This window comes from Coffea arabica, chromosome 6c (genome assembly GCF_036785885.1).
Source record: "Coffea arabica cultivar ET-39 chromosome 6c, Coffea Arabica ET-39 HiFi, whole genome shotgun sequence".
Classification (NCBI taxonomy): Eukaryota; Viridiplantae; Streptophyta; class Magnoliopsida; order Gentianales; family Rubiaceae; genus Coffea; species Coffea arabica.
Genome location: NC_092320.1, coordinates 10,319,204 through 10,339,712, shown reverse-complemented (window position 1 = coordinate 10,339,712; position 20,509 = coordinate 10,319,204). Strand labels below are relative to the sequence as shown.

At 36.0% G+C, this 20,509-nt stretch overlaps 1 protein-coding gene and 1 pseudogene across 1 annotated transcript; both read left to right on the top strand.

The window, feature by feature from the left end:
• The first annotated feature begins 1,608 nt into the window (after positions 1–1,608).
• Positions 1,609–5,739, top strand: LOC113692897 (cation/calcium exchanger 1-like; annotated as a pseudogene).
• A 4,514-nt stretch (positions 5,740–10,253) lies between these two features.
• Positions 10,254–12,764, top strand: LOC113691289 (probable polyamine oxidase 5). Its single transcript, XM_027209384.2, has 2 exons — positions 10,254–10,635; positions 10,802–12,764. The coding sequence occupies exon 2, from the start codon at positions 10,839–10,841 to the stop codon at positions 12,507–12,509; it is 1,671 nt and encodes a 556-aa protein (XP_027065185.1). The 5' UTR covers positions 10,254–10,635; positions 10,802–10,838; the 3' UTR covers positions 12,510–12,764.
• The last annotated feature ends 7,745 nt before the right edge of the window (positions 12,765–20,509 follow it).

The following is a 20,509-nucleotide window of genomic DNA, read 5'->3' as shown; positions in this document are numbered from 1 at the left end:
GGTGGCTGTCTGTGGTAGAACACAACATTTTGTTGATTCAAAAAAATATAGTGGAAGCCTCCATCGGTGGGAAAAATGGGATCTGTCAATGAGAAAAATAGGGGCGAAAAAGATAAATGATGGTTGAAAAACTCTCTTACATGGTAAAACGTCCTATGAAGAATAGGAGAGTCAGGTTTCTCCATTCATTCATAAAAAGAATATATGATTTCAAAAGCAGCAAGTGTGTTTTACTTAATTTCATTGTTCAGAAATTAATCATAAATTATGCTTACTTAAAATTGCATTTTACTTATGATGAATTTTAAATTTTTTGATGATTCTGCTCTCGGAAAAAGGCAAGACAAGGCATAGGCTATTGCCATAAGAAGTATGCGAATGTTGAAAGGATAAATTCAGAATCCATCTATGTAATCTAGGTTCTATATTTTTCAGTTACGACTTATGAGTTAAGATTAAAAGGGTAATTGATACGGTTAGTGTCTCAAATGACATGGCAATGTCTAGTTCATTATCAACAACAAGTTATGGCAACCTAATTCCAAAATTGGTGACTTTGTGCATCAACACCTGAAATGGAGTAAAATAACATGCCTTTTGCTTTGCTGAATTATTAATTTATTTTTAGAATTAATCATCTACATTGACAATGTACATATATACTGTCGTCATTGGATGCATGACAATTTATTTAAATTTAAATTTGAAATCTAAATTTTTACTCATTTGTCATACATCTAACTGTAATAGTGCATATAAGATTAGCCCTTATTCTTATCCATCAAGCTTATACGTGTAAGATTTGAAGATGAGTAAAGTAATCAAGTTGCCAAAGAGGCATGCATTCAAGTAGTTTAGGTGATTAAGTAGAATGAAAATTTCAAAATTTTTCGATAGAAACTCTTACAATACATGTCTCGTGGTCAAAGAAAATCGCTATCAATTTATTCAATTTATTACCAAGTATTTAAGAAAAAAAAAATTCATTCAATAATATAAACTTTTTTACTTATGACGACAGATTTTCATCAATATTTGTAACCATTAAAAGTATGACGCGGAAGGAAGTCCCTCCATTTATCCATTAGTTCGAGCCCATTTGCACTTTACTACAGAAATTTGCTTTCTTGATCCAAAAATTTGGAGCCATGCCCATTATTGCTTTTGACATTTTGTATGATCCAAAAATTTGTATGATACAATAGCCCATCTCCTTTCATCGACTTATCTCTGGGCATAACCAGAGAAAATGTATATTGGCTAGCTAGAGCAAATATCGCATGTTAGTTTTCTATTCTACCAACCGGGGGAAGCAGTGTCTGAAAAATGGTAACCTTGGCTGCCTGAAACTAAGGTGTATTCGGCATGGTCACGAAATTATTAATGAGAATCTCCTCGAATCATAAACCTTAGCATCAATAGGTTATATAGTGTGATTCTTTAAGTGTTTCTTTATTCCTCAAAAAGTCCCTTATGATTGTTCAATCATGCATGTCCCTGTACGAGACATTTGTTAGGATTCTTGATTCATTCAACATCGGACCTCATTAATTTTCTCTCCCACACAACTCTTTCTTTCTATTTTCCTCTCCCTATGGTTGCTAAACCATGGGATTGTTCCTCTTAATTCGCAAAGCCGAGTGTCTCACTGTTTTTCTCAACGTAATCTTCCTTTTTCTTACCTTATGCCTCAGTATCAATATTAAATCTTCAAACTCAAATTTCCTAAACAACTTCAACAAGGGAAAAACCCTTCTATCAAGAACTACCAAATCTTGTTGAATGAAGATAATGGTTGTAATGAGATTCAAACCTACAAGTAGTAGAGCTGTGCTTATATGTAAAATCCCACTTGGGATGTCAACCACAGGACTACGTTTCCTATCTGGAGCTGTTTTATTGCACATTTAGCCCAGGACTTGGTTATAGTTTGCTTGCTTTTTGGCTAGCATTGCTTTTCAATCTCCTTGGTGACACTGCCAACAGTTACTTTTGTTCCTCACTAATGGGCTTATCAAGATGTTTGAAGCTCTCCCCAACCGTTGCTGGTGTAACTCTTCTATCTCTTCGAAATGGCGCATCGGACGTTTTTGCCGGCATACTTTCATGGGAGATGAAATACTGATGATATTGGCCTGAATAGCATTTTGGGTGGTGCATTTCTTGTGTCCTGTGTGGTCGTTGGAATCATAAGCATTTCAATCAGGCACCAAAGCAGAAAAGTTATTTCTTCCAGTATTACAGGGAATGTTTCTGTCTTGCTTTTCTACCTCTGTTGCTTCTATATATGTTGGTTCCATTTTTGCATCAGAAATTCTTGCAGAGAGGGAAAAAGAAGCCTAATCTGCCACCAAAACTGAAAATTGGCGTTAGTGAAAAACGACCGACAGGAATCCCCAGAACTGCAGGCAACTTTGTTGCAGATGATGATTCTGCAACCTTAAAGAATTATGATGAGGATAATGATGTGAGACGGATCTAGACGAACACCAAGTTGAGTGGATTTGCGGAATTTTGACCCTGCTAGAATCACGAGCCACGAACTAAGGAGAATCCTTAACCCAAGACTAGCCAGTTTAGTGAACCAAAGTATATTTAGAAGAACGCCACAATCAAGGAGACTACTTGATTGATAAGTTCGATGAACAACTTGAGATTAATTCTCAAGTATTCAAAGGAAATTCCCTTGAAGCAAGAGAGAGTGAATAAACTCACAATTATGTTATAAAATCTGAATTCTGTCCTTTAATGAATGAAAACCTAGGCTATATATAGCCTTACAAGACAAAACCCTAACTCGGCTAGGCTAGGCCTTTGGTCCGATTCCACTACTCAAATCCACTATCTAATGGTCAGCTTATAATTGATCCAATGAAGGCTTTAAACTGGCCCAACATAACCCAATAAAAGCTAATTAACCAACTTAAGTTATAGTGAGCCTAGACTCTATAAATCGGATCCAACTCAACATGAGGTCTTGGACCGAATTTATTCCTAGCAAATAAAATAGAAATCTAGAAAATAAACTACTAACTATTACTAAAAGATTCAATCTCTTGCAGCCCAAAACATGGCCCATAAGCGGCCCATATTTCGTACTCGACCCAACAAGAACCTGTCTTGAAGAACCAAATCGATCAGGCAGCGGAAGGATCTATCTTGACCAGGTTATGGATACAAAGATGGAAAGACCTTACGACCCCTCTAATCCCCGTGACTACGAACTTGTTGATATTATCTCAACCCGTAACCAAACGAATTAGTGAACCTCAGGCAAGTGTAGAAGGCGCCACAATTCAACATGGTCTTGAATTGATAAGCCGAAACTTGAACAAAGGAGATACAACTCACTTTGTATCAAGGAACGCTCCCAAAGGAACAAGAAAGAGAAAACTCTCAATTTTTTATTCATCTCATAATTGTGTTTTTCAATAGTTAAATAAAGTTGGCTATTTATAGCCTTGCAAGACTCAAAACCCTAATCTAAATTGGAAACAATACAAGTTTTCTTATTTGACTTGACTTCTAAATTTGACACAACTTCCTAAACAAATTTGGAAGCAATTAACTGCTTTCCTAAAACTCTAATTCAACTAGAATAGGAAACTAACTAATTCAAATTGGCTTAACTATGGTCAACATGACCTTAGCCTTTATCCCTAATTCAAACAACTTACTTAACTCTCAATTTGGAAATCAATCAAGATATCAATCAAGATACCAATCAAGATTTGGAAGCCAATTAAAATTTGGAAAATTTGGATCTTCAATGATTCTCGAGCCCGATTGCACCATCAACCATCATTAGAATGTGCAGACTTGTAAAATGAAAGGAATCCATGCAAATCTTCATGTTCTCATCATTCCCCTCCTCTTGAAAGACGATTTGTCCTCAAATCGAATGCTTGTTTACAAAGGAGTAACTCGGAGAATGTTATATGTAATCCAAGAACTTCAAGAAATTATCAAGCCAACTACAAGAAGCAAGAACAACAAGAAACAACCACAAGGTATGGGAAAAAAAGAGAAAAAAAAAAATAATAATTTTCGGATGAATAGTACTGCTACAGTACGATGAACAGTACTGCTACAGTGCGGCGATGAACAGTACTGCTACAGTGTGAACAGTTCCGATGAACAGTACCGCTGTGAACAGTATTTTTATTTATTTTTTTTTTTTGCTTTTGACGACTCGATGCAAGGTTAGGACTTCACTTGGAAGAAATTTAATGGGAGTTAAACCCTTGAAAAACCTGTTTTCAAGAACGTAATCACACCAAGAAATTCCAACCTCGTTCAATCAAGGGGGTAGGTTAGACTCAAGTGATAAAATAATTAAAAAAAAACAAGAACCAAAAATTTTTTTTTTCTTTTAAAATTGAAAGGCGGCTAGGGTTTCGATAGAAAAAAAAAATAGACAAATAAGAAAAGAAAAAGGATATTAACCTGAATCAAGAGCCGAAGCTCTGATACCAGATGATGTGAGACGGATCTAGACGAACACCAAGTTGAGTGGATTTGCGGAACTTTGACCCTGCTAGAATCATGAGCCACGAACTAAGGAGAATCCTTAACCCATGACTAGCCAGTTTAGTGAACCAAAGTATATTTAGAAGAACGCCACAATCAAGGAGACTACTTGATTGATAAGTTCGATGAACAACTTGAGATTAATTCTCAAGTATTCAAAGGAAATTCCCTTGAAGCAAGAGAGAGTGAATAAACTCACAATTATGTTATAAAATCTGAATTCTGTCCTTTAATGAATGAAAACCTAGGCTATATATAGCCTTACAAGACAAAACCCTAACTCGGCTAGGCTAGGCCTTTGGTCCGATTCCACTACTCAAATCCACTATCTAATGGTCAGCTTATAATTGATCCAATGAAGGCTTTAAGCTGGCCCAACATAACCCAATAAAAGCTAATTAACCAACTTAAGTTATAGTGAGCCTAGACTCTATAAATCGGATCCAACTCAACATGAGGTCTTGGACCGAATTTATTCCTAGCAAAAAAAATAGAAATCTAGAAAATAAACTACTAACTATTACTAAAAGATTCAATCTCTTGCAGCCCAAAACATGGCCCATAAGCGGCCCATATTTCGTATCAGATAATATGCAGTTGTTAAACAGAAAGATATAGTACTAAGGTGCTCTTTCGGAAAAATTCTGTGCACACTAGAATTGCCTCTTGACTTGCCTAGGAAATTGACGATTCCAATAATTTGTGGGGAGAGATGGTCCAAGTTCATTGCAGTTATGTCAACTGCATAAGCCCCTGTCCTATTGGCAGTAACGTGGAACTTTCTTTATAAAAAATCATGGCTTCTGGTTTTTGTAATTGCTGCATCACTAGGTATTGCCTCTGCCCTGCTGCTATTTTGTACGAGTGGCAAGTCTAATCCACCGGGAAAGTTTCAATTCCTCTGGCTAGCAGAAGCATTCTTCTTGAGCAGCATTGGACTTATATTTTGGCACAAGAATTGATTTCTCTACTAGTTTCACTGGGAATTATACTGGGAATAAGCCATTCTATCATGTGATTGACTGTTCTTGCATGGGGAAATTCTCCAGGGGACTCGGTTTCAAACGTGACAATGGCCGAAATGGCGGTCCGCGGGGTGCCCAGACGTCAATTTCAGGCTGCCATGCAGGGCCAATTTTTAACGTAATCGTGGGATTGGGCCGCCTGTCACTTACTCTTTCACCGGACAAATGTGATGCTCGGTTCTAAATAATCACTCGTTCGTGAAGGTGCAATTACAAGGCCAATCCATGCATATGACCCCTTAGCAATAATGCTGTTGAGCAAATTGTAAAAGAAAGCAGGCCTCCCCCCCCCCCCCCCCTTTTTTTCTACCGGAAAAGAACATATTACAATTGGAAGTTGTAGTTGTAGTATATTGGACGGCAACCGAATGGTCCAAATGGGAAGTGTACAATAACTTATAGATTGCGCCGTAAATGATGAACAGAAGAGTCTGCAATGACAAACATAGCCCCGCACAGCATGGCGTTTCCTTTTCTTGTCTGAAATTATATACGAAGAAAAGGAGTGGGTGACGTAGCCCCCCAACCCCCAAGCAGTGAAAGTGAAAGTGAAAGTGAAAGACACCAGGACGAGATGAAAAGGACAAGACCACCCATCACTTCATTTTCATTTCAATTGTTCCAAATCAAACATAAAAAAGAAAAAAAGCAAAATTTGCTAGTCTCATCGAAACCGACCATCATCAACAATCAACAACCCATAATATTTTCTTGCTTTTTTTCTTCATATGTTTTAAGTAAGAGCATTGATGGACCGACCGAACCACCCTCCTAATTCATCAAATGTATATTAACTCCATCTTTATTAAAAAAAAAAAATTTTAAAGCAGAAAACACATGGAACTTAAGAAACGGAAGTAGAAAATTTTGAATCCAAAATCCGTAACTCCATTAGTTACTAGTACGTTTTCCTACATAAACAAACACCAATTGACCCTGTTTGGAATTTGAGTTTTTTGCCAAGTTTGTCTGCTATAAGTTTTTTAAAAACTTTTACTACAGTAATATCAAAAAACTTCTTAAAGTTTTTAAACTATACACTTCAAAATATACAAAAATTTACACAATTCAAAAATTTTTTTTAAAAACTTCTATAGTAAGTTACAGTAAAGTTTTAGACAAACACCAAAAAAACTCACTTGTCAAATAATAGATAGAAGTACCACGGTGCATATATATAAATATAAATAGGGAAAATCATCCAAAACGTCCCTCACATTTTGTAAAATAACTTTTTTCGTCCCTCACTTTTAAAAGTGTAATTTTATATCCCTTACATATTCACATCGGACAAATTTAGTCCCTAACCAAGTTTCCGATCATTTTTTTGCGGGAATCCATCATGTGCAAGGCACGTGATCATTTTTTAAGGGTAAATTTGTCAAATTATATTTTACATAATCTGATCTATAGTCCTCCACATTTTATAAAATAAATTTTTTTTCGCTCACATTTTATAAAATAATTTTTTTCATCCCTCGCATTTCACAAAATGAATTTTTCCATCCCTCACATTTCAAAAAATGAAATTTTCATTTCTCACTAATTATGTGTGTGAATACATTTTTTTAAACACATGTATATGTCTATTTGATTTTGCTTAATAATAATAGCATAAACACATGTATGTAATTGGGTCCAACTTGTGGGCTATCTTCTCTTCTTGTATAATTATGACTAATATTTACCAATAGAACTTTAATTTGCATATTCTTATTGTATTTTGATCGAAAATAGTTTTATTGGCCAACTTGACAATGAATGCAAGATTATTTACTAGCTAATACCAGATGAAATCAAATGATCACGCATAATATATGGTATTCGTATTGTTAAGTGAAATCAAATAGACACATACATATATTTATGCTATTCGTATTATTAAGCAAAATCAAATAGACATATACATGTATTTAAACAAAATGTATTCACATACTTTTTTTTTAGAATTTCCCTCACATACATAATTAATGAGGGATGGAAATATTCATTTTTTGAAATGTGAGGGATAAAGAAATTCATTTTGTGAAATGTGAGGGATGAAAAAATTATTTTATAAAATGTGAGGGACGAAAAAATTTGTTTTATAAAAATGTGGAGGACTATAGATCAGATTATGTAAAATATAATTTGACAAATTTACCCTTCAAAAATGATCACGTGCCTTACACGTGATGGATTCCGGCCAAAAAATGATTGGAAACCTAGTTAGGGACTAAATTTGACCGATGTGAATATGAAAGAGACATAAAATTACACTTTTAAAAGTGAGGGACGAAAAAGGTCATTTTATAAAATGTGAGGGACATTTTGGACGATTTTTCTCGATATAAATATAAATAGATAGAAGTTTTTTTTTTTTTTTTGTTTATAGGGCTATCAATAAATGCGCAAGAGATGGGCCGCTTGTTTGATCAAGAAATTGATGCGATGACGTTGGTATGCTAATACCTAGCACGACCGTCAAAGCATACATAGATGTTGTGATATTTCTACCTATTTGACTCGAATCCTTTTGGGCGCTCAAGGGGGAGATTATGCTGAGGAGTCTCATTCACCAGACCAGAGAGGACGTGGAGTGCAATTTGGAACTCAAGGACTACTTTGACTTCTTCGTCAGGCATTGATATTAAACCTTGATAATGATGCATCACCTTAAGTGATTATTTATACGTACTCTAGTACCCCAAATTAATGATGCGCTCTTGAATTCAAACAAGAACTATATAATAATGAATGCAAGTACCTGCTATAATTAGACTAGTCTTGATTTGGTCACTTGCAATCAACTTTTTAATGCTGTATGATCAGCTTCAGCAATATTAGTACTGATGAGTTGGGATTTTTATGTAAATGTGTTTTGTCTCAAGTGACAGCTTCTTCTATAAAATTATACATACATCATTTTCCTTGGAATAAAAATTTATCAGATATCAACTTGGCTTGATTGGCAGGATTAATAAGAACTCAAACACACACACACACACAGCAATAATTTCTTTGCAATATGGAACTCATACCAGTCATACGAGATTTTGATACTTACATCTCTAGCATATATTCTTGGCGGGAGGAAGCTAATTAAGACACTCATCGTCTTCATGCAGGCTATTTAATCATGCATTGAGGAACTCAGTTGAATTCTGAATGCAGAACTTGAAATTAAGCTTAAATTTAGATTATTGCTAAAAATATATATATATATATATATATATATATGTGTGTGTGTGTAATTTTAAAAAAAAAAAAGCTTAATTAAAAGTAGTAGAATGCTTTTCTTCATTAAATGTTATCCCGCAAAATACCAGTCCTGCTAAGCAGCAAATCTGCCTTCTTGAGATTCTGTTTGACAGCATTACAGGATTTAATCAAAACCCTTCTTGTTACAATAGTAACAGGTACGACGTAGGAATCAAAACTCTTGTAAAAGGAGCAATGATAACGTTTGCAAGTAGTGAAAATGATGATGAATCATAATTTTGGGGCTGCGGCTAAAAACCCGTGGACCGACAGAAAAGAGCAATAGACATAATTAATCTTTTCAAGCATCACCTTTGAAACATCTAATCTTGCTCAAGCTTTTTTCCCCTTCATTGATTTCTTCCTTGATCATCAACCCACGATGCTTACATATCTGCACAGCCTTTTATGAAGATTTGATAAAAGGATATAGATTTCTTTAATGCAAACTGGTTAATCATATACTCTTGAGGGAGAAAAATAGGCTGGAGATGGTGACTAGATCGAGTAGTGACTACTCCAATACCAGTATGATTAATATTAAAAAATGACCGGTCTAGGTCTCTAGCCCCGTTTTAAAGACTTGCTAATCCAAGTTTTTTTTTGAATAATACGTGCACGTTAACCATCAAAGCACTCTGACCATGACTCACTTCAGTAAAAATGTCGCATCTTTAAGATTAGACTTTTGAGCTACACATATTAATCTGCATAAGCACCCTCTTTTGCAAAATGCGTAGGGTTAGAGGATTTTCTAAGCTGTTGCAAAATCCGCTAAGAACATCTGGTAAAAAATTTGTCCAAGGGCTGTAAAGGGTTCTACTCAACCATTATAGTATCTATAAAAAAAAAAAGGTTTTTGAGCGTGGAATCGATATATATATATATATATATATGGATTTGGAAGCAAAGCACTGTGTGTGATCTTGAACTGATTCTTAAGCAGCTCATTATCATCGGAATCAATATTATTGTTTAGTTTTTGTGCTTCTAAAGATTCAGTAGAGATAAATTTCCCATTGATGTTTGCTTCCAGAACGCCCCATATGGGTCCAAAAAACATATGGGGCATGCTGAATACACCAAGATGTCTGCTTCTCAACACATTAGAATCTAGAGGGATCGATACAAATTTCAGATGTTGCGCTTTGAAAGAGATTGCTATTTCAAGATAACTTTAAAAGTAAAACATGACACCAATCTAAGCAGTTGAAAATCCGTGTTGGCCAATGCTGTCTTAGCATGGAACTGAAACCTCATACGTAAACCAAATCTATGTCACACAGGTTAGCGTTGAATGAGAGGGATAACATAATCCACACGATAATTGTCCATCACAGGGTGGGGGTAAAATATGAAAAGAAAAGAAACTTAATCAATGTTTAGCAATCTGACTAATTAGCAGGTCGAAAAGATCGAAAGGAGTTCATGAGATGGAAGCTGATGGAGTAATCAGCACCATCAAAAGTGTTGGCATTGGTGGGCCGTCGGTACCTGATACACATGTGAGGTTGGTAAAAGGCATCATCAGCCTATTATTGGTGTTCTTATCAATATATTCTACCTCCCGGGGTAACTAAACACACACTGCTCGATATTTCATCTACATACAGACACATACAAGATGCGTGAGCCCTTAATATTTATGACACTCTCAAGTACATTATGATGGAGGATAGTTCTACAGGTATCCAGCGGGATTGTGGGAGACTAAAAAGATGTTTTATCAGTGTCATTGCCTCATTGGGGCATTTGATACGTGTAGCTGGAGGTAGAGGCTAGAGCGGGTTCAAGAAAAGTAGAGCCCTGTTTTTATTAGATGGAAATAAACAATGTAAAAGTAAGTACAAAGAAACTAGCCGGGAAAAGAGAGCCCTCTTCTTGAGGCAATATATGCTGCTCTCTTGTGTGTGTGTGTGTGTGTGTGTGTGTGTGTATATTCCCTCCTTAGGGTACATTTCTCACTTCACAATTTCACTCTCTGCTGTCTTTGTTTTGTATTTCAGTTTGTGTGCTAGAGGAAGTGCAAGAGATACTCAAAAAATGCTTACCAGGAAGCCAAGAATTGTGATAATTGGAGCCGGAATGGCTGGTCTAACAGCTGCTAACAAGCTCTACAAATCAGCTGGCTCCAAAGATTTGTTTGAGCTTTGTGTTGTGGAAGGGGGAACAAGAATTGGTGGGAGGATCAACACCTCGGAGTTTGGTGGTGACAGGATTGAGATAGGTGCTACATGGATCCACGGTATTAAAGGTAGCCCAGTTCACAAAATTGCTCGAGAAATCAATTCGCTCGAGTCTGAGCAGCCATGGGAGTGCATGGATAGCTTTTCGGACGAGCCAGTTACAATAGCTGAAGGCGGATATGAGTTGAATCCATCTCTTGTTGAGCCAATTTCTAGTCTTTTCAAGAAATTGATGGATTTTTCTCAGGGAAAATTGATTGAAGATGAAACGGTCAGTTCTCTCAAGCTTGCAGCTAAATCTTGCGGCCCTGGAAACATCAGTATTGGTTCTTTTCTTCGAAAAGGCTTGGATGCTTACTGGAGCTCGATGAAGCACCAGCGGGATCAGGTCAAAATGCTTGGGAATTGGAGCGGAAAAGCACTCGAAGAGGCCATTTTTGCAATGCACGAAAACACGCAGAGGACATATACCTCAGCTGGAGATTTGCATACTCTGGATTATAACGCCGAAAGTGAGTATATTCTGTTTCCAGGTGAAGAAATAACCATTGCTAAAGGCTACTTGAGCATAATTGAGTCACTGGCTTCTGTACTGCCCGCTGGTTTGGTTCAATTAGGCCGCAAGGTCACCAAAATAGAATGGCAGCCTGACGGCCATTTACCGATAGCAGCAGTCCCAAACGGTCATGGTACTATGCCAGTGAAGCTACATTTTCTGGATGGTTCAACCATGTCAGCAGACCATGTCATTCTCACAGTTTCACTGGGAGTTCTTAAACATGGAATTCGCGAAGATGCCGGTATGTTCGATCCTCCACTTCCTGGTTTCAAGACTGAAGCAATTTCAAAACTTGGGTATGGAGTTGTTAACAAGCTGTTTTTGCAATTAAGTCCAACAAATGGTCAAGAATTCAAGAGCAGCATCAAGTTCCCGAACCTGCAGATGGTTTTCCATCAATCAGACCACACATTATCAAGGCATCCAGACATCCCTTGGTGGATGAGAAGGACAGCATCTCTCAGTCCAATCTACAGCAAGTCCAGTGTTCTCTTATCCTGGTTTGCAGGTGAAGAGGCCCTGGAGCTTGAATCTCTTAACGACGACGATATCCTTAATGGGGTTTCAACAACAATCTCCAATTTGTTTTCAAAATCCACCCATTACCATGTTGCGTCAGATTCCAACCAGCCATGCAATGGGGATGCAAATTCTGCAGAAAACTCCAACTTAAGATGCATAAAATTTGCCAAAATTTTGAAGAGCAAATGGGGGAATGATCCTCTATTCTTGGGGTCATATAGTTATGTCGCTGTTGGATCAAGTGGGGATGATATGGACACCATGGCTGAGCCATTGCCCAAGATAAGCAATTCATCAGCTCCCAAATCTCCCTCTCCTCCGCTTCAAATTTTGTTTGCAGGGGAAGCAACACATAGAACCCACTATTCAACTACACATGGTGCATACTTCAGCGGTCTTAGAGAAGCCAATAGGCTTCTTCAACACTATGGCTGCAGTGACATATGAAAGTTTGTTGCGATTTTAGAATTTAGGCAGTTTTTTTTTTTTTTTTTTGGGGGGAATATATATTTCCACTTACTATTTTCTTCTATATTCATTTGGAAAGTCTTTGTTTTTCTCTTTTTCTCCATATGGTCTGTAGGGGGATTGGAGAGCGAAAAAAAGGGCTTGCTATGTTAGAAATATAGGGGGAGAATGAAAGGGAGAGATGGGGACATTTTCAGATGTGGTGAATGAATTAAAGAAGCTTCTTTTATATTCTCTATTGCTTTCTCATTGTTTATTTCCCAATTCTGATTGATGATGAAATCTTGATAATCAAAGCAAACTTGCCCGATTATATTTAGCTTTGAATAGATATGCGTGTATATATATATATATATATATATATGCAGGAAAAGATAAAGAAACATTAGATCTCATCTTTGGACCATCTAATATAGTCCCCTTTTGGTTCGGTCAGTGCCTCACAGGACAGGATCCGAGAGACCCGGTTATGCATGCAATGCACTTCGTTTGATAGTATTATCCTTTCCGCCATTGCTCTCCTCGTTCTATATAATATAGTAGCATGGTACTGATCTTTTTTCCTCATTCCAACTAAACAAAAAAAGGCATCCCCCTTTTTTTTTTTTTTTTGTGGAGATAAAAGAGGCGTTGAAACTTTAACCCCTTGACCTTTTTTATGTTAAAACAACGGATTTGATTAGTAAACTAAAGGACATTAGCCGAAGTTTGAATCCCTTAAGACATTCTTTGCAGCACACCTGGATTTGACTGGTGAACTACTAGAGCAGTGGCCAAGGACAGCCCCAGTCCCAGGAAGGAAAAAATTCTCAGGAAGGACAGCCCCAGTTCGCAAGTTGTCACCGGGGACAATTGACAATTGGTTGAGCTGGAAGTAAGTAGGAAGAAAGGAGACTAGCTATTCACATGAAGTAGCATTAAACAAATTAAAACCAAATTATCAGGGTCCCATGTCCTGCACTACTCAGCTCCTGTGGCCCAAACCAAATTCTCTGTTTCCAATACGTCCTTTAAAAAAGGAGACAGCAAGTAGAGATTGAAGGGAACCAACTACTCTAGGGGGGATGTTTAAAACTCTTGCTGATTTTGGTCAAGGGATGGAGTCTCTAGTCTGTATTCCTATTTAGAATTTTCTGAAAATTTCATCCGTGACTGCAAAGGTACCTGTCTGGTTCGATAGCGGTTTAATCTCCTTCGAATTTTCCCTTACATCCTCCCTTTCCTCTTAATATAAAGTATTAGTGTAGAGTAAAAAAAGATATAGAATAAATTTTATCATATTTAAAAAAAAAATGAGTAGAGATGGAAGGGAATGCTGAATTGGAGCTGATGATTTTGTAATCTTTCTGAGCTGAGCAGGGGTGGGGAAGGGTCTCGTAGGTTCAGACCCACCCCAGCTGATAGGTCCCAATCCCTGCAAATAGAGACACTCACTGAGACAGATAGCCTCATTAACAGTTTCCCAACCCCGATTGGATTGGCTTGCTTTGCTGCCATGGATCCTACTTCTCCATTTTTCTCTCCACGACACGTTTATGTTCTACGAATATACAACAACAATACTGGACAGAATTTATGTCCTTCAAATATCATCATATGCCCTTGAGGACAAATGATACTATATCCACAGCACCTGTTTTTATTTCCACACCAAATATCTACTATCAAATACTATAATAATTTATTTATGTCCTTCAATAGTCAAATACTGAATACACTTGAAAAAGAGTAAATTTGTCATCTTGAGAGAAATTAGATGTCGCATTAAAAAGCACTTGGGATCCTCGGTGACATTTTTTCTATGCCAATCCAATGCCACCTATAATATTGCACCAAGTGTCCTGTTATTATTTACACTTGTGTTAAACCAAACAAAGTTGAATTATTAGAAAAAAGTTGAATTATTAGAAAATTAAAGTGTAAATAATAACAGGACACTTGGTGCAATATTATAGGTGGCATTGGGTTGCCATAGAAAAAATGTCACCGAGGATCCCAAGTGATTAAAAAGTGGACTGCGGCATTGTCACTACTGTATGACTGAGTAGGAGAATTAATTAACACCTCGACTCCGAGTGTTTAATTCGTTAACAAGGATATGAAAAGGCCAAACAACAAAAAAAAAAAAAAAAGGCAGTAGTATTTGACTAACCCAATCTCTAAAACCAACCTTTGAATGTTCAATTGTAAATCAATAATCTTGTTTACTTACATTTTTTAATAAAAAGTTAAAAAGAAAACAATTGAAGTGTTAGGCAAATTAGCAGTGAGGCATTTGTTCCCAATTGTAGGTATGCTTCAGTAAATCTCTCTTTTCCCTTCAACCAACAAGTCTGGAAAATAAACCAACTATCGTAGAGGTAGTTGGCCACTGCGAAAAAGGTTAAAGCTCTCCTTATGTAGTTATGTGTAGGTTAAAGGGCTCAAGTTTCTTGAATTACATTTTTCTCCAGTAATTTTTAGAAAAATTTACCAATAAATACAGAGACACTCGTCTAGTTCGGTAGCGATTCAATTCCCTCTAAATTCTCCATTGACCCTTTTGGTTGGCACATGAGATCCTCAGTGCCACTTTTCTAGTGACAATTCAGTGTCACTTCCATATTTATGCCAAGTGTCCTGTTTATTTAAATTTCTTCTACCATCATATGATAAGTGGAATTGGCACTGAATTTGACACCGAATAGTAGCATAGAGGATTCCAACTTTTTTTTTTTTTGCTGACGGAGTGGGTGTCCGGGTCAATACTTACGGGGTCCGACTAATTCCACTCCGGCCCGGGAGGAGAGGCCCCATCCCCCCGAACACGATAACCACAGAATTCGGACTCTTGCGGGTACTGGACACCAGCTCCTAAGGAGGCTTGCTGAGACCAACCGAGTTATCCATGAGAGACAGACAATTTGGTAGGAGGCAAGGATTGAACTCCTAACGTCCCATCCCACCAGGAGAGGTGGTGGCCACTTAGAACCATTTCATGAGAACCATTTCAATAGATGCTAAGATGCTTGTCTAGTCTAGTGATGATTCAATTTCCTCTAAATTTTCTATAGACTCCTTTGGTTGAATCCATCTCTTTTCTTTGGCTTAGAATGGAAGTGGACGTAAAATAGAAATTCCCGTGTCAAAAGGTCCGGAAAATAAAACTGTGGCGAATATATTGGAGACATGGTACGGGTCTTAGTGCACATTGAATAGTCAAATCGATGGAGCTGTTCATGAAGACTCTATTATTGTAGTCCGTAGAGCAAAGATTTTGCCCCAAACAAATGGAATGGCCCACTTGACGTCTCTTTTTGCCCTCACATTGGTTTCGACTTTCAATCACTCTTTGATGATTGTGCATGTCAGAGACCAATCTGCCACCCCCATACGGCCATACATTTGTTTCGATTCACCAATTATACCATACCACAACCAACCAAATGAGAATCTCCAATGCACCCCACCCCACCCCCCTTCCCCGAGAAAGCCTTTTTCCTTATTGTAATTGCTAAATGGCAGACCCCAACAAGTTTACCACATTACTTTTTCTTAAATTCTATATGTTTTTAGCATAACTTCATCCTCCTTTTCCTTTTCCTTTTCATCATATTTTTTAACATGTTTATTAATGATAATGCTCCCTAGGTAAATTAATTCTTCGGCCCTACTTACTTGAGGATGTAATCCATAATCCTGTAATGCTATATAGACCATTTGATTAACTTGAGGGCCCTTTTGTATTGATCACTAATTAAGTGATTAACCTAATCATATGGTAAACCAATCTTTCTTCCCTTTTTTTTGTTTTTCCTTCGGAACGATTACGATTACAATTATATCTTACTTGTTTCTTTTCTTCGAAATTCCAAAATCAAAAGTATTGGCCCTGCAAATTGTACGAGTTTCTTTAGAATATTAGCTAGTGGCCCATGATTCTGATTTGCAAATCTTATAGATTAGGCTTAGGAGCATAAATGAAGGGTACCTCAGCTTTATTCTTAAAAAGCCAGTGAACAACTTTTTCTTGAGAAAAAAGGGCCAATGGCATTCAAACATTCGATTAACTGCTACTGTCAACAAAGAAAACATATGTTAGTACTCTAAAGAATGTTATCATCTTGGTGCCAAGCCATGCTTTAGCAGGGCAAGGACGAAAAGGGCATGCCCATTAACTAACTAATAGTATATATGACTGAAATATGCGAAGAAGGAATCTCAAGAGGTATGATAATGATGATGGTGATGGAGAGCAAAAGATTTTTATTACATAGCTATAGGCTTTAATTTTGGAGGGTTCTCTTTTCCTTAATTCTTGACTACTTTTCCAAGCTCACGGCCCTTCAATTAACCAACAATTATTCAATGGCGATTTAGTAAAACGTAAGTAGTTAATTAGTAGTACTACCTTTTCTTTTCTTTTTTTTCAATATCTGTCCTTGATTCCAGTTGGAAATTATTCGTCGTCTTCTTGACATGTCCTGTTATTGAATCCATGGTCCAGCAGCACAACAAGCCAGTAATTAGTACGCCCCTCTATCAACTGACACAGGAACAAAATCCGGGATTTCATATCAAATCGGTTTTATCGTTGTTTCCTTGGATCATTTCCTACACTATTCTCTGCTGACACTGGATCCCTGTCTCTTGTTTTCTTTTTCTTTTATTTTTTGTTTCATTTTTTGTTTTTTGGCCACTTTCCCTTGTTTCACTTTTTTATTATGATTATTATTAATCTTTTTTCTAATGCTAACAGATGCTAAGTTCAAATTTAGAGTTGGTGAGTTGCAACACTACTGGAGATGATTAACACTGATCCATGGCAAGTGATTTGAATTTAATGAAAGATGAGATCCATGGCCTTTAAGTTAAGTTCAGGGCTTTTGTGTTAGTGTTAGCTTGGGCATTTTACCATCTCATCCCCCGCGTTCTATCTTAGCTCGTTATTTAAGTTTAGGATTACTTGAATTTGAGTTGAACTCGATCTGTTCAGAGCAGTCTTATAAGTCGTGCTAGAGCTCTAGGCAAAATTAATGGCTTTTATCTAGTCCTGTATTACAATTTGCAAATTCACGTTGACACTAAATTTTAGCCCAACTCATGATTATGCACACTAGAAATCAGTTTTAACACGAATAAATCGTGTGGAATTATAAGCATATGTTACAAAGAGCTTTAGAATTATGCAGCATCTGAATTTAGTCCCCAAGACGTAGTATCACAGAGTTTGGTCGATGGTTAGTGCTTGAAAAAACAATAAAGCAACCATAGACAGTAAAGGACAAAGCAAATTGACAAGGGAGATCTTGTGAAAAATGCAATGTACCATGCAGATGTCATTTCATTTCGTCAGTCCGCATTGCAGCATCAAGATGACTAATTAACTACCTGGGATGTGAAAGAAAAAGAATCTATATTTGTTTTTCCAACTTTGAGATGATTGGTATATCATATATGCGAATTATGTGATGCCTGCGCCTTGGTGGTCGCAGGTGCTTATACCTCAAATAGCAAAACTTCATTTAATCACGGTGATTTGAACCTTAAAATCCATATCTTTCATTTCAACAACCCTCGTGAAATGAATCCAATGTGGATGGATGAAAAGGATACTGACTAATCACACAAGATCACCTGGACCGTTTAAAAATCTAGGGAAACGAAAAAGAAACAAGAAAAATACCAAGAAAATACCTATTTTGGGGAAATCTAAATTATTCACTCAAAAACAGTGCAGACATAAAGTCGCTTATTAGTAGTAATTAAACCATTCAAATACGACACAAATACTGAGATGCTACGTGTCATTTGAAGTTAAATTTCTTTATGGGTTTTCCAATAGGTGTTTGTTAATACATCTAAATTTCATTTAACTTATCATATGTATACACGTACTAATAATTATTATCATCATTTACATTTATACACACTGTTTAATTAATCTTACTTTTTAAAAAATCTAACAATTGAAGTAATTGTTATGAAACAATTAAAAGTATGGATGTCCCTTTGTATTCCCAAGAGAATTAATTCATGATTTATGATTACATTATGTATAGAAGTTACAATTCATAAATCTATTCATGTAGTGGAGAAACCGTTTCATAGGTTTCTTCATATTATTGTAGTAGTGGATGTTTAATAGGATTTATGTACCTTTAATTTTGTAGTGCCTATATATAGAGGTACATTGAAACCCTTTGAGAGGACTTTTGTATCTTGTTGAAATATAAGGATATCATTCTCCCTTTCTCTACTCCTTCTTCAATTCCTATTGTAGTATTTCATTTTATTAGTTTTATAACACGTTATCAGCACGAGTCTCTATTTTTGAGGAAAATGTGAAAACGGAGCCTCTACCTTGAGTAAAAGTGAAACACGAGATTCTGCCCGTATTTTTTCGGCAACTTCTGTCTACTTATTGAGGTAAATTTTTGACACATAAATTTATTTCAATTTCTTATGGCTAACATTTGAATGATCAAAAAAATACAAGTGTCTATTGCTGAGCAATCATTAAACACAAATATATACTGTTTGATATCTTTGAGATAATATTTCTCCCTTTAATTCTACTTATTTATCTTTAGAATTATTTGTTATAAATACTTATATTCTGATGCAATGAATTTTGGAGATGCTATTATAGAAAATCAATTATATTTGATGATCTACTTGTCCTTTGAAATATTTAAAGAAAAAGATTCGATCACCTGAAGATGGTCGTTCTTTAACGAAAATATTTGGCCACCAGAAAATGGTCATTATTTCAAAATCTGATATGATAAATTTACTTATGGCTGCAAGTACACAATTTTACTATGTTTAGAATTATTTCTTAATTGAAAATGATATTCTCCACAATTGGTTTCTCGAATATGCTCCTGTAGTAGCAATATTAAGAGAAATTTGAGAAGTATTCTGTACTTATTGCATGCTAGTTCTAGTCCATTCCCAGAAGTGAATGCGACTAAATTTCAATTTATTAGTTATGGTTGTTGCCATGATTATGATTTTGGTAAATATATATTTTACCATGACAAGAGAAAAAGTTACCACTTGAAGTGGGATAATAATGATAAGGACACAAAAATAAAGGTCCTAAAGATAAATGTCCCGAAGTACATTTGACGAATCAAAATTATAATAGCATTTTCACATGGCCAATTTCTTTAAACACCCTGAAGGTGTATGATGATTGATTTAATTAGTTTTTCTTCCCGAAAAAGAAATAGATGTTTAACATTTGGGATCAAAGGATTATAGTGATGATATTTGTCCCATAAGAATTATGGTGATAATGATATGTGTCTCATTAATAAGTGTTACTATATACACTATTTTTCAACAAAAGAGACAAACACAATTAGTGTTAATGCTTAAGTGATTGAAAACTCCAGAAGAGCCACTACTATATTTCTCTCCGTAGGAGAAAAGTTTATCATGAATAAAGTACTACTTTTTACCATGTTTCGAAAAATTTATTGAATTTGAATATCCGTTGAAATGGATATCAAATTGAGACATTAAATGAGACAATAATAAAGATCATATATAGAAATCAAGTGAGATAAAGGTTAATTATATTATAGTAACCATTCGAGAGAGAAATGGTTATCGATATAGTTGTCTTCATTCTCATTTTGATTTATAATCATCAATTGCAGCAAACCAGAAGTTTACTGATCCCAATGGATATGTGATTTGATAAAAGTGAGAATATTTGAAAGCCGACAAGTATTTATACATACCCCCTTTATATTATATATGGCTCCAAAAGAAATTTAGAATTTATGTCGGGTATGAATCACTTTTTACGATTAAATATCGTAAAATATTTGATGAATGATCTATTAAATGATTTATTTATTCTGATGAATTACGATTCCCGACATTAAGGGGAGGAAGAAATCAATCGAAAGGAAATCACCTGAAAAATTGGATTTCCTCGATTCTCATACAAAATAATGTGAACTGAAAGTTCAAGAAATTATTCA

Coding starts and splice junctions, on each gene's coding strand:
- LOC113691289 (XM_027209384.2), top strand. CDS start 10,839: ATGCTTACCAGGAAGCCAAGAATTGTGATAATTGGAGCCGGAATGGCT.